This window comes from Heliconius melpomene, chromosome 3 (assembly GCF_056956725.1).
Source record: "Heliconius melpomene rosina isolate 202511_hmr_F chromosome 3, ASM5695672v1, whole genome shotgun sequence".
In the NCBI taxonomy this organism is placed as follows: domain Eukaryota; kingdom Metazoa; phylum Arthropoda; class Insecta; order Lepidoptera; family Nymphalidae; genus Heliconius; species Heliconius melpomene.
The window spans coordinates 7158260-7173557 of record NC_140391.1 but is presented as its reverse complement, the minus strand read 5'-3'; the positions used below and the strand labels follow the sequence as shown (position 1 = coordinate 7173557).

The 15298-nt window shown below is 30.7% G+C and overlaps 1 protein-coding gene across 2 annotated transcripts in view; it reads right to left on the bottom strand.

Moving 5' to 3' along the window:
- The window catches only part of LOC146540005 (homeobox protein abdominal-A homolog), a 36687-nt gene extending 25140 nt beyond the window's left edge, over nucleotides 1–11547 (bottom strand). The window contains exons 1-2 of one of the 2 annotated variants that reach the window (XM_085207585.1): nucleotides 10819–11547; nucleotides 5550–5609 (exon numbers count right to left, since the gene is read on the bottom strand). In XM_085207585.1, coding sequence (XP_085063711.1) covers nucleotides 5550–5609; nucleotides 10819–11416 — 658 coding nt within the window. In that variant the 5' untranslated portion in view covers nucleotides 11417–11547. The remainder of the gene's footprint in view (nucleotides 1–5549; nucleotides 5610–10818) is intronic. The other variant, XM_085207586.1, reaches the window with a different exon arrangement.
- Between the last annotated feature and the right edge of the window lie 3751 nt (nucleotides 11548–15298).

Below are 15298 nucleotides of genomic sequence, written 5' to 3'. Positions count from 1 at the left end.
ATTAATAACCCACATAAATCTATATAAAATCGAAAGGTCACTCACTCATCACGAAATCTCAGAAACTACAAGTGCTAGGAATCTCAAATTTTGCATAGGAGTTACTTATAGGACGTAGGTGCTCGCTAAGACGGGAATTTGCAATATTCGATTTCTAAGGGGTTGTTTTTGGGGTCGAAAATTTGTATGAAACTTCGTTACTACAAATGCTAGGAGTCTCAAATTTTGCATAGACGTCACTAGGACGTAGTCATGGAGATAGAAATTGATAATAACATGGTTCACGCGGGTGAAACCGCGAGCGGGCCGCTAGTATACTATATAAGCCTTAATATACAGAAACCACAACCGCAAATATTTTTTATTAAAGGAAAATCTTTAAAAAATCCTCGCTTTCTCAGTAGGTCAGTCACTATAGTAATTCTGCGAAAATATCTTTAAAATATCATTGTGATATTTATTTATTTAAAAAGAAATCATATTTTCTAAATAATTTCTAGTTAAGGATAAAGAAATAATCGAAGACTAATCGATTGTTTTGTTTTTTTTAAAACTTCTTGTATAGAATAACATAGACATACCTATATAAATAATAGTATAATTGACTCAGTCTCAAATCATAATTCCCATAGATCGATTTTACATGCAACTATTGTCCAAACGAACATCCGGTGATACTTGTTCCCGATAAAAGTATGTATGTATTGAAAATATATTCAAATACAATCACGTATAGGTGTTGCTTACAAAATTATTCTAATAGATGCTTCTTTACATAAATGGGATATGACTAGAAATTATTTTGTGCAGTTATCTAATATGAGAGTTTGTTATACAAGAGATGTTAGACACTAGAATCTCGTTCCGTATGTACCGTTGTAAGTAATTACGCAAGTAGCTACATACTGGAAACCAACGTGCTTGACTTTTACTTGTATTTTATTAATAATTTATTTCGCTTAGCTTTTATTGTCTTTCAAAAGTTCTCTCTCTCTTTTCTCTCTTTAAGTCGGTCACAAAAAAGTTATAGTAGCGATTATTTTAATTTAAAAGACGTTCATTTAATATATCGTACAATTTTAAAAAGTTATTAGTACCTATTTGCGCTTAAAACCTAGTCTTGACTAAGGTTTATTGAGTAAATAGAAACTTATTAACATAATTATCAGTGATTAATCTTTTTTACATAATAATTGCTTATAAAGGTCTATTATAAACACGTAGCAACTTAAGTTTTATTGTTATTTAACTCCAAACGAGTACCTATATAAATATAAAGAATCATTTTTGCTGATGTGAGAAAAATTTTAAGATACATACCTCCTTAGATAAAGCAATTATCTTTTAAGTATCCAATATATATAAATTCCAATATAAAAATGATTACAATATTTTATTCGAAATATTGGCTAGATTTTCTGAGAGCATATTAAAAAAATCTATTAAAGGTTTAATAAAATGTTATATATTATTCAGTAAGGGTTCGGGTCAAGTAATACCTATTTCAAATTTACTGACCAAAACTCATATTTGATAGAGACCTTTTGACCCTTGCGAAACAGCAATCGTCCGAGTAAATTGCTTAGCGTAAATGATACGGATACCGTTCTGAGCTGGAGGTATTCTATCGGTATTAAAATCAATGAAGGTAGAGATGAATGACTGGAGTGTATCGACACTAGAAAGTGGATTGATATTAGTTTATTAAGATTACTTCACTTAGGTAAATAAATCAGCTTTACGCTATATCCTGCATACAGTAAGGGGGGGATATCTAGTGTTAAGACACTACCTTCCTCAAATTTCGCCGATATTGTCGAACTTTGTCTCGACACCAGAAAGAGAGAGTTCGGAGAGAGAGATTAAATATTGGACTTCTTCGAGTGGGGATCGAATTGATAACCAGTCGCGTTTACAGTCACATGCTTATGCCCCTGCGCCACGACTGGCCTCTTAACTTAAATTATGGTGGAATTCTGGATGCACTTAAAATGCATTTCTAAACAGTCGATAAATCGCAGGAATCGTCACAATAGAAAATTTCCTTAGCATTTACTTTGTGAATGCCTTCTCACCCTTAATCCGTTGGCTAAAAATAAAATCCATTAAATACTACGAAATTGTTGAAAATATGCGACGATTGTTTTAGAGGACGTGAAGCTACTTAATGCTACTCAATAAATATTTCAGAATTACAATACGATTATGCTAATTTATGTTATTGTATTAAAAGCCTTTAATGTATTAAAAGATTGTTGTTTATCCGCTCAAACTAAATTTATATTTTGGTTACATTTAAAATTAAAGAAAAACGTATCTATTTAGAAATATTTTAATAGCCATAATAATTAGAACGCTATTGGAGATTGTATATAAAATTAAAAAATATGAACTGAATGAAGACTTTGTTTTTCTTAGCGAAAATATACCAACAGAACCGCGTGTTGAATGTATACATACATATATTACATACATAGTCCATACATTATCTTCGCAAGATCCATGCACTGCATAACGTATTAATTCTTTGAGGTCGACAACCTAATTGCATTTTGGTATGTAGCTAAAAATACGTGTTGTGTAACACATGTAATACTAACAACAATAGCCTTGAACGACAAACGCGGTCTCTAGATAAGCGTAGCTATGGAATACCACTAGTACAGTACAATTGAAGAGTCGTGGACACTGTGAAGTTAGGCTTTCTGAATATTTGGGGGCTTAGAATATAATCAAAAGTAAAAAAAAACTTGCGCAATAATCTACAGCTAGTTTTGTAACGGCCACAACTCGTCAACCGTAGTGTAATAGTAAAGTGTGCCTAATGGAAAGTTATGCGTTCTGTTCGAGCGCACAACGCGAACACCGCGTCGGTCGCGAATAAACTGGCATTGACATTTGTTTTTAAATAAGCACGCGTACGTAATCTCGCCGGCTCTAGAAAATAAGACATCATATTGTTTCATGGTCACGTCAATATGTAACGTTATATTTATTACAATTTTTCCAGCTTGTACAAGAGATATCTTGTTACTTTAAATTTACTAATTTTTGGCTTCTTGAGATATAGACATCAAAATTATAATTAATTAGCGAATTTTAATAAACTGCATAACTAGTTGCTTAAATGAGCTTTTCATTGCCAAATTCCTAATATTTCTAATGTAAAATTGTTCTCTACACAGATGTGAAGCCAGCTGTTTCTATGACAGTCACGTTCTCAAATCTGGCGGTGTGTTTATACTATAGTACTCTACGGGCTTGCCTCGTTAAATTTTTATTGCCGCAAGGTCGCCACTTTATGGTCAATTCTCAGATGTTATTGTTCGCGGATGAACGTTTTTTTTAACAGCACTAGCGTCTATCGGTTTATAACTGTATAGTTACGATTGACAGCGATTAGTTATTAATTGTTATAGCGCTATAAACTTGTTTTATGAAGACTTAAGTTTCTACTAGAAATATTTTTTTTTAAATTCAACTTAAGTAACTTATATCTACTAGTAAGAAATTAGACTTTAAGGGTGATTTACTAAGAAGAATAGACCTATAACTTTGGACTTTCGTTAAATAAAATCATGATTTTCTCTGCAAAAGCTTCTACTAAAAACGTTTACTCATTTTTACTAACTTCAATTTATTTATTTAAAAGCTTAAAATGATATATATATATAGCAAAACGTTTAAAGCTGCATATTATAAGCTACATACAAAAACGTTTAAATGGTTTACTCATTTTTACTAATTTGAATTTATTTATTTAAAAACTTAAAATGATATATATATATATATATATATATATATATATATAAGCTTAAAATATTTGAATAGTAACATGTATGTAGACCTATAAATTTCTCAAGAGCATAATCATTTATTTAAATGATGTAGATATATTTATTTGCGAAATAATAATTAATAATCTGTTCACACGGGCAGGATTATAAAAAATAGTATATTTAACCTACAAACGTATTTATTTTTCTCTCACAAAAATTTTAAAATATTTTTCTTAGCTTTACGCTGTATCTTACTGTAAAAGTGAACCTGCTGTTCAGACACTCCGTTCTCCACTTCTTGCCGATTTTTTTCGAGACATTGCCTGTTGAGTCGCGAAACTCAACGCCGGGTTTGTGTCTTGGTGTCAAATCGAACAAATGAAAATATTAACAAATAATAATACATTTCCACGAATGGGGATCGAACTCACAACCGTCCCGATACAGTCACACTCTTGTACCCCAGCACCACGACTGCCTCAGTTGACTATACATTACTTCATATTGTCATTTGATAACAAACGATGTTTTGACTGCGTTTTTGGCTATATTAACTTTCGCAGAAACGTCGCGGAGAGTCGGGTAATAAAGCAATTTATGAGCGTGCTAACAAAACAATGGCTGTTCTAAGCTTATTTTAAAATCTTTCGACACTGTGATTTAAAACCCTTTGACTTATACGTTATTTGTAAACATCGACTAAACATAAAGGATTGCTGTTTTAAAAAAAAAGAGAAATTGCGCAACCCCATTGCCGTAGATCTTTTGTTTGGTGTTTCTTTAGTGAACGGTGAGAGTTGCGAACGTTAATGTAATTGTCAGATTTAGGGATGCGAAGCTTTTAGTTGATCAGGTAAGTAGGTTTTGGAGGAAGCTACCGTTTCTTTTTCTTTTTTATTAAATTATATTTTGTTATTGCTAAAATGTCTATCCGATTTTAGATAATAAGAGTAACAATAAATGTATGTAAATTTACATTAGAAAAGTGAACGATAATAAATAAATACATACATGTCCTCATATTTCACATATAAAACTTTTTTTTTGTATTTATTAATGATATTGTGTACCTAATACAGAAATATATATAAAAAAATAATACAGAATTCTAAGAAAAACACAGTCTGTTTTTTATACTTGGCTACCTTAATAATTTGGTCAACCTTTTTTTGCAATGTATTCACTATTGTCTTCGGAGAAAGTTGTGGATCTTTACGTTAAACCCTTTCCGTTACTTTTTTAACAGATAGATACAATAAAACTATTGGTCACGGTCATACAATTCAATGGATGTTGCTCAAAATCTTGCAACTTTCGAGAGATTTTTAACTATTTTGTAAACATATTCGTATGTATAAGTTAACTGTAGCTTAAAGTAGCCTTTAACTTTGATGGTTTTCAACAAAATATCAAAAGGTATACCTAATATAGTAATTCCACTTTATTCATAACCAAATCACCAGAACTAAATTGAAGATATTTCATTGTTTACAACAACGATTTTCGCGCTATAATTATAAAACGTAGTAGAAATATCAATTGCAACGATTCAACGAAGCCATATCAAATGAATAATTGCAACAAAATGTTACGGAAGGCATGATAGAGCCCATACACACGAGCGTGACAATACGTGTAGTTAATCGATTAAAATAATACTATATATTAATTATAAATAATTATCTAAAGCACGTGTATATTGCCTCTTTAAACACCACTTATTCTAAGTACTTAGAACTAAAAGAAAATAAAAATTGAAACGATAAATACCATTGAACTCACCGCAGACCACGCGGTCGAAGGGACTCATCCAATCTGGAAATGGAAAATCTATTATCAATCGCAATGAATGTTCTTATTCAGATATCAAAACATGCAAAATTATATAAAAAAACATTAACAGTAAAATTTTTGTATGTCTTTGTATGGAAAAACACATCAACAGTTTAAAGGTAATTTTAAATTGCATGCTTAATTGTTATAATAATAAAATAATTACAAGAAAAATTAGGTACCGAATAAAAATGTGATGTTTTATTTGGTTTTGAAGAATAAGCTTTGACGAGATGATTTATTTTTATCATTTCTGTTGAATACTGAAAGTTTTTCACAAATTGTATTTTTTTAAACTATCAATAATAAAAAAATAAGAGAAAAAAAAATGTTATAGCTAATCTACTACTAAGTTTATTTTTAATATTTTTTTAGGTTTACCTAAATATGAAGTACCCTAGGTAATTCTTAGTATTTTTTCAGTAGATATTTATTTTAACAAAGCGGAAATAACAACAAAAACAAACGCACATGCAATTTTATATGAGATTTTTTTACTGTAACTAAGATACAGAAAACTATAAGCATATTTTTTTTCGTTTTACATTATATTTCCTATATTGCACTCGCTTAAATGTTTTATAATATTAAATGCTAGTTTTTGTTTCCAATAATTTTATTACCTTTATTTCATAATAAAAACACCTCACAACACATTAAAATGTTTTGTACAACTTTTTATTTATTTTATATTTTTCTTTGCATGTTACAAGTACCTAAGTTGTTGTGTTAACTTGTAGCGGTTGATAAGTTATGAATTCAAGGCGCTATTGCTAGGTATATGAAATGGCACGAAGAAATACGGAATAATTAAATAATTTTGATTTTCTAACACTCTATGGCAGTACAAGATTCTTTATATTTAAAAATAACTTACTATGAAAAAAGCTTTTATTATGAAAAATAATGTCACTTTTTAAATTTAAAGTTAATATTTATTTATATTAAGTACGATTTTTTTGATATAAATATGAAAATGATTATAATAAATATGAAAATGTGTTATGTAGTGCTATACTGGGAATTATAAAAGATTGAATAAATAAATAAATAAACATTGTATGGAAAACAAGACTAAAAATACACACAATATTGATTACAACATGTGGGTAGTCAACACACGTAGTGCATACGTTATGCTAAACCAAAAAAAGTCAAGTTCAAATAAGTGACTGATAAGTGTTATCAATGAAAATATATGCACCAAAATTATCTGGACTTTTAAAACACTTGTATCACCAATTAAAGTACACTTCGGTTTTTAGTGCCTCTAAATTTACTGAATTGTGTCAATCGGAAACATAAAATGCATTGATCGAATAATCTTTAATGGTTTTAAGCTCCATTATTTGATACATCGAAATTGCAATACAAATATAAATTACCACACATGTTCCTGCAATACAATATAATTATATAAAAACTAGTAGTAAAATTGAAAGTATTTACGTGTCTATTAACAAAATACTATTGGCGAATGCGGATGTATCAATATGTATGTAAAATTAAAAACTGAGTGTACAGTTGTGCGTAAAAACTAATTATTATTGAAGTAAATTGTAGATTTCATTTTTAACAATAACGAATATATTATTATATTTTTAACCCGACTGTAAACATAGACAAAAACATGATTAAATAAATGTTATAACTTAAAGTTAAATATATTAATTCTCTAAATCAAGATTTTTTATAAACATTTAGGTATATTTTAAATTAATTTTCAATTTCAAAATATTGGACGATTGCAGATACCTAATTCAGTTATGTATTAATTTATACTATATCGATATTAAAATTATGAAAACTATAATTAAAAACAGCATAATTCATAGAAAAAATATTATTATGCAAAAATTTTTAAAACAAGACGTGAAATGGCTCTAGGTTTGGTATAAGAATTTAATTTCCGTGTTAATGATGTAATTTAGATATATTCTATTGGATATAAAATACAAATTAGACTATCTAATATAATTCTAATTCAATATTAATGATTTTTGTTGACAGTATCATAAAATAGTCTACAAAAAATGTTCCGCCTACTATTTATTTTCTTAAAAGTCAAATATTTTGTATAGAGTTCCTATCTCTCTATATATGGATATATTTTTTATAATTTATTTTTTTAAAAAGGTAAATATTACAAAAAAGAAATTAAAATTTATTTTATAATTTAAATTGCCTACCTATATAAATTATGTACTGACAAGGTAATCACTTCAAAGTGAGATTTTCTTTTAAATGTAGGATTTTTAGTTAAATTAAATCGTGAAGAAATAATAAGTGAAGTTAATACTAATATAATATTATAAAAATGAAGTAAACGTAGCATTAGTAATTAGCAACGTGCTACAAATAGCAATCAATAGCATTAAGAGCCGTCGGTATAATGCGAGCGAGTGTACGCGCCCTCTGATTGGCCAGCGGCGTCGGCCATGTTTGTGGCGCATGCGCCGTGGTCGCCCGCACACATGTGACCGGCTCATCTCTAACGATATATCACGGTCGGGATATGTCTTGCACGATTGAACTCTCTTTTTTTATATTTAATTAAAGAAATTCTTTTGATATATGTATTTATAGAAAAACAAGTTTATTTTCTATTTTGATATTATAAATTTCCTACTTTATATGACAAGTATTGTTGTTGAATTAAATTATAGATAAATTTATATATGGTCTTTCTTTTTAATATACTACCTTGTTTTGGTGGAAAAATAAATTTATTTCTATTAATAAAATTAGATTATTTTTCTGTGATTTTAATAATTACTTAGTAGTGTATGAAATAATTAGCTAATCAGGTTATAAATATATACCTAGATCTACCTACTGTCACCTACATCACTACATTATGTCCAAATTACTTGTAACATGCACAAAGAGCGACAGTTATTTAATTAAATCCGTTGTCGCGATAAATATGAATAAAATAATAAAAGAAATAAAATTTAATAAAAAAATAAAATTTTACAAAGAAAAACGATATAGATGTTTTAATAAATTATATTCATTGTTAAATAGATACGAAAAGTTGAGCATTATTGTGAATAAACGTCATCGCGGTGACATTTATTCTTCGGCCATTTTAGTTTTGAAAGCTCACAATGTCGCCAACTACTGATATATTTTTATATTACTCCGGCAATTCTCGTAATCTAGCATTGCTAACAAATCACGAAAATGAACGCGTTTAAAACAAAAAAACAAGCTGGTTATAGGCCATTTCGTATAATTTCTGTGAGCTACGAGCCGTTTCACTGGCAGGTTGGCTTTGGTTATGGTGTCTTTTACATTTTTACGTTATTGATGATCGTCATGTGTGAAGAAGGCCGCGCTTTACATGTAAAAATCTTTATGATTCACAAGTATCTTTAACTCTACTTCAAAGCTATTGACGCAATAGTAACTGGCGTACCTACATAAATTTAGTTTAAAATTCCGATTTAAAATTAAATAAATTTTGTTTAACCAGTTTGTTTGTTTAACCAGTCGTAGATAGGCAGAAGAACAATTTGTTTTAATCTGGATGCTTTTTAAAAAAATATATTTACTTACATACGATATTATTATTAGATAAACCCAAAATATTCGATTATTAAGTACTAAAATTTGTATAGACAGTTATAAAACCGCAAATAAAAATAGTTGTGCTATTGTATTCAAAGCGTACAGGCAGTTTGTATGTAATAGCTGGCCGTTTTCGAGTACAAATTGGACCTCACATGTCATCGTTAAGCGTGAATACGCGCGTCTCTAGAATCTATTTAATAACCTAGGTTAGTATTGTTTAGGTGATTTTTCGTCAACTGTTGTTTTTAAGAAATGTCTATATAATTAATTCTTTTTTATTATTATTACTTAGATTCACGCCGTATTCCGCAATTACCAGGGAAGGGAACGAGAGTGATGTATGATGTAACTCAACGCCGCGGTTTGCCTTATCATAGTGACGAAGAAATTAAAATATTAAAAGTTGAATTTTTCGAATGAAAATCGAACCCACAACCTACGGTGTACGATTGAGCCACTGCGCCATATCGGTATCAATCGGCCATTATTAGTTCTAATATAAATAAATATTTTATTTGAAAATTAATTGGTTATACCTAACTATATCTGTTTTATTAAATGAGAATGTACCCATAAAAATAATTATCAAAAGATTTAATTATGTACCATTAAAATTAATAGAAGTAATAAATTTAATATTTTTATTATTAAGGTAATAAATATATAGTCATAATTTGAAATTATTTTTGTTGTGGTTTTATTTTGTGATTAATATACCAAGTTACTTTAATATTAGAAAAATGTTTAGGCTTTTTATAGCAAAATATTTAAATATGTATTACTATCTATATATTAGGTATATACCTATGAAAAATATTTATAAATTAGACATATTTCAAAGAAATAAAAAAAAAATTGTGGGTTCCGTCGCCGTCCGTCCCGTCGCATCATATAAATTTTATCATGTATTTTTTAACGTTATCTCTTAATGTCTTAAAACAAGTAATTATTGTAATTAAAATAGGTTAATGGCGAATTAAATTTGGTAATAAGCATTATATTATTTAAAATATAATAATTTTGGGCAAAACGAATCTATTGTAGAGTACCTATATAGAACGGTTAAACAAAACTTTTTATTGATGTAGAGTCATAAACGTTAGTTGTATTGTTATATAGCCATCAAAGTTAGATAAAGTAATTGTTAATAGTTTTCTTATTGGATTCCTAGTTATAGAAGCTATTCTCATTATTATAATTGCTCTTTTTATTTTGATTAAAGATAATTATTATAATATGTATGTACATTAAAGTTTAAAAAGGTAATTAAATTAATTTTATGTTACAGCACACACACACACATACAAATACCTACAAATCAAATAATAAAGAACTTTAAATATTATCTTACAGCGCAACTTAAGTAAAAGCTCAACAAAATGACTACTTATGTATACTTCCGAATATAAATAAACGGAAGCCAATAAAAAAATATAAAATCAGGATATACATATATGTTAATGTTAAGTAAATCAATTCTATAAAGCTATTACCTACTATTTCCTTAATAATAAATGCATATTTAGATACTATTTATCTTCCGGTTTCAGAACATCAATCATCAATGATCTAACAGAAAATGGCCAAACTAACATTTCAAGTTCATGCAACGAAAGATTGAAAAAATTACCGGTGATGGACATCCAAGGGTACCGCGGTATATCTGGCAGCGGTTGAGCGGACGGCTGTGAGCAGGCGGCCCCCATGGCGTCCACGCTGGCTGCTGATGCCGCAGATGCTGCAGACGCTGCAGCTTGGTGGTAGAATTGAGCCGCAGCCGCCATGCTGGCCGATGCTGCTGACACCGCAGCGCCGCCGTTGTGCTGGCCCAGCGCGTAGTTGACCATGGGGTCGCCTCCTACCGCAGTCGGGTAGCGGCAGCTCTTGTCGTCTGCAGACAGCGCGCCGCCGGTCGGGAAGGGCACGGACCCGCCGAACTGCTGGTGGTGCGATACGTAGGGGTACATCCTGGCGGGAGCGCCCGGTGACGCCGAGGACGAGGAAGATGAGCGCTGCGGGCTCCCGGCTCCTGGCGAGCCGGCGCCCAGCGCGGCTGCGCCCAGGCCCCCGGACAGCGACGACGACAGCGACGTGGACAGCGACGACGACAGCGACGACGACAGCCCCGCCTCGATGGGGGACGCCCCGGCGCCCGCGAACAGACTCTGGTGGTGGAACTGCTGGTGGTACTTGGGGAGCATGCTATCGATGATGAACTTGGAACTCATCGCTCGGCGGCGACGAGCGCGCGACGGTCGCCCGCGGAGATGCGTTGGTCGGATCGATGTCGCGCGTGCACCTCCACTATGGCCGCGGATCGTTTATGACCCGCGTATGAGGCTCTACGACTCCGCTCGTGGCGCGGACCGCCGCGGGACGCGCGCGGGCCCGTGCGAGCGAGACGGCGCGGGCGGCCGCCTGATACCACGCGCCGTCTCGCTCCGCGCCACCTGCGTGGCCTGCATCAGAGAGAGATAAGCGCTATTCGCTAACTCGCTGCTGGCCGGCTATTGTTCGCGATGGCGCCGAGCCCCGCGCGCCCCGCGCCCGTCGCTCTACGCCAATAGTGCTCCGCTGCAGAACATTCACCGCCAATCACAAACCATTCCGGCACTTCTAGCTGTCAAAATAAACAGCTTTAAACGATAAGGCACCAAGAACTCTACATATTTTCAAATTTGATCTTAAGTTTACACATCCCTAGGCTAGAAATATTAAAAATATTTAAAGTTAACGTAATGTTAACATTTTAAATATTTTTCATTAATTATTAGTATAGCATTATTTACGAAAAAAAATAATATGAATAATTTCTTTGAAAATAAGTAATGCTTAAACAAGAAAACAACAAAGCTTCTTTTTAATAATTATTATTTTTAATTAAAATTAACAGTAATTATACACTAAATAAAAAAAAATATTAACTTATTTTTTATCAATATGAAGAATACTCAAAAAAATATTTTTCTATGTAAAAATCGTTACATTTTTGTAATATAAATACATATTTGACATCTAACACTAATACTTAGTATAATTTGGTTACAAAAGTTTATCTAAAATCGTATAAGAAATCATCAAATAGTAGCAATTCACCAATAAATTCCAATAAGAATTGCACTAAACTGCTTTACGCCGGCCACGTGGTCGAACTGGTACCATTCATCCTTTTCCAACATTCCCCTTTCTCTTTCGCACATTTCATTCATACTTTGGAATCGTAACAACATGGAGCACGTGTAGAATAATAAACTTTACGATAATTATTATAAAATCGTTTATTGTTTGCGGCATTTGTTTATTTAGTACACTTTAGGTCGTCCCGTAGAGTTTAGTGCATGGTTTTTATAGGCTTAAGTTGCCTTTTCAGCTTTATCAGGTCGGTGGTGCGGCGGTGTGGCAGTAGAACATTGCATAAGTATAGGTTTTATGTTGTTATTGTGATGTTTATGCCGTAAACGTATATAAAGCTTGATATGGCCAGTTTAGGTCATTTGTTTTACGATTGGGCCATTTTTTATTACTCTGTAATTGATTTTTTTTTGCGGCGTAAAAATATCACATACGACAATTTTTAGTTAAGTTATTAATAGATTTTGTTTAATTATTATGGAGATATGTTATTTAGGAACTCTATTTATGGATAATTATTTATACATTTTACAGATAGAGAATGTAGAGTCATACTTCTTTTAATTATAAACATTTTTCCAATTAAATCAAGTTCAGTTTAAGTTAATATAAATATTTCCAATTGCCTGACTTGTTTTTATGAATTTTTATTTTTGAATTTTCACAGTAAAGGCTGGTATAGTAAAATTAGTGATGTTTACTTTTATTCTTTTCACCTATATGTCTCTTCTCAATTTACCACCCCTTAAAAAAAAAACTATACCCATATTTTACATAATTCAAATTTCATTTCATTCTTATGTGAAATTAATAAAAATATATCTACGGATCTATTAAGAAACTAGATTCTGACTGATTCTGATTCTAGTTTTTGTTTAAAATACTGGCGATAAAAGGATTTCTATTCTTAAGATACAAAGATTCATAAGTATGCTACTGATATATAAAATTGATATATAATATAATGAATATATTGATATATGAATATTTAATATTATTGAATATTGAAAATTATAGACATTTATTGAATATTTATGTTGCATTTTAGGTAGTTTCCAAGTAATAAGCAACATGGTAGGTAATAAGTGCCTTTGATTCTTAGAATTTTCGTTATTTTTGAGTCACTAGTTTTCACGTAATAATATATATTGAATTTTAATTAAAATTTACCTTAATTTTAGGGATAGGTTTGTAACCATGAACCAATGGTTTATCAAAGCTGACAATGATACTAGGCAGGTACACTAGCAGTATTTTTCCTAATATAATTGTCAATTTTGATAAACTTTTTTAAGGAAGGAGATTCTATAAGGGTTCCGTATGTTCTTTTTGTGATAGGGAACTTTTGCAACTGTATAATAAACAATTGTAAATTTTCAATTGTATATTAGAATGTAGGTGCATAGTGTCACTGTTGAGATTAGTAGATGGCGGAGTAGGAAAAAAATTATAGAGTAAAAATCCTATCTAGTGGAATTAGTGTTAAGATGGCAATAAACAACTTCATAGAACACTAAAGAGTTATTTATTTCTTATTTAAACGATTATAAATAATAAGGTATTATAAAAATAGAAAAAAATAGATTTATTCACATAAAAATATATACAAACATGATGTAATCTTAATGCAACTAGCATATTAATATTAAGTAATAAAATTGGTTTACATAGATTTAATACATTTATTACTATTAAATAATATTTATCATTAATTACTTAAATTTATCCTATCATAAATTCGCTCTTCATTCAGTACAAACTAGAATTAACACAAATATTTTATCAAAGTAAAAATATACGGAATACATCTATTATTATATTATTTAATATATTTAAAATTATCTATACATATTTTGTATCATAAATTATATTCGCTTACAAAGTTCCATACTTTCTCTATATTTACACAGGCTTTAGATAACAGCTCTCAACAATTTACAAGAGCCATAAAATCTAAATTGTGTTTTATTATGTACTGAAGTTGTAAAATTTTAAATGCTAATAAATAATTGACTAAAGATATATAGTGTGTAAAATTTCCTTCAATATAAAGAAATGCCGACAGGCGGTGATGTTCTGTTTTATAGAGGATCGATGTATAGGAACCATCACATAGCCGCAAAGTCCCAGGTGGGAGGAGCGAATGTCCATCGTAAAAGATCTCAACTCTTCAGAAAATTTACAACTCCGTTCTGCGAGATTTAACAGCCAGTTTATAGAAGCGAGCTATTAAAATCGATATAAACTTGTTTTGTCACTTACATCAAACTGATAAACGACGTATGTAATGTGTTCTTTACGTCGATTTTATTCGTATTTAAATGTTTCAAATTGTTTTTATAGAACACTGCTCTTTTTTTGTATTAGGCAACGTTGAAAATGTTTTACGAATACATTTTGGATTTCCAATAAGGCTTATTAGAATAGTTATCGTTATACTTATTCAGTAAACGGTAATAGATACTTTATTTTATAATTGTTTCAAGTTTGATAATACTTTTTTAAATTGAATTTTAATTTGCTGAGTAATAAAGTAAAACACGTGTAAATTTACCTACGAGAAGAGTAGCTAATATTATTAATTAATTATTAGGCTTACTTTTTTATCCTGTATTGTTCACCAACTTGTAATGTCACCTGCAACAAAAGAAATGAAAATGTAACATATTAATTTTCAAGTTCTTTAAGTAAAGGACATCAACATTAAAATTAAGTTTATGAAGTAAAATTCATAATTAATATAAAATTTACTTAAGTAATATTCTTAACACTAGGTACACCAAAGGCTATACCTATAGCTATAATTCATTATAAATAAAAAAAGAGATGTACCTATCAGAGTTTGCAAGTTTAACTAGGTAGGCAACGATATTTATTAAGCTATTCCTGTCGTATACAGCGGGGGTAAGTGGGAAATTTTAATTTCACGTCTAGAGGCGGCCGGGGCCGGGGGCGCGGAAATTTGTGTGGCATAATAA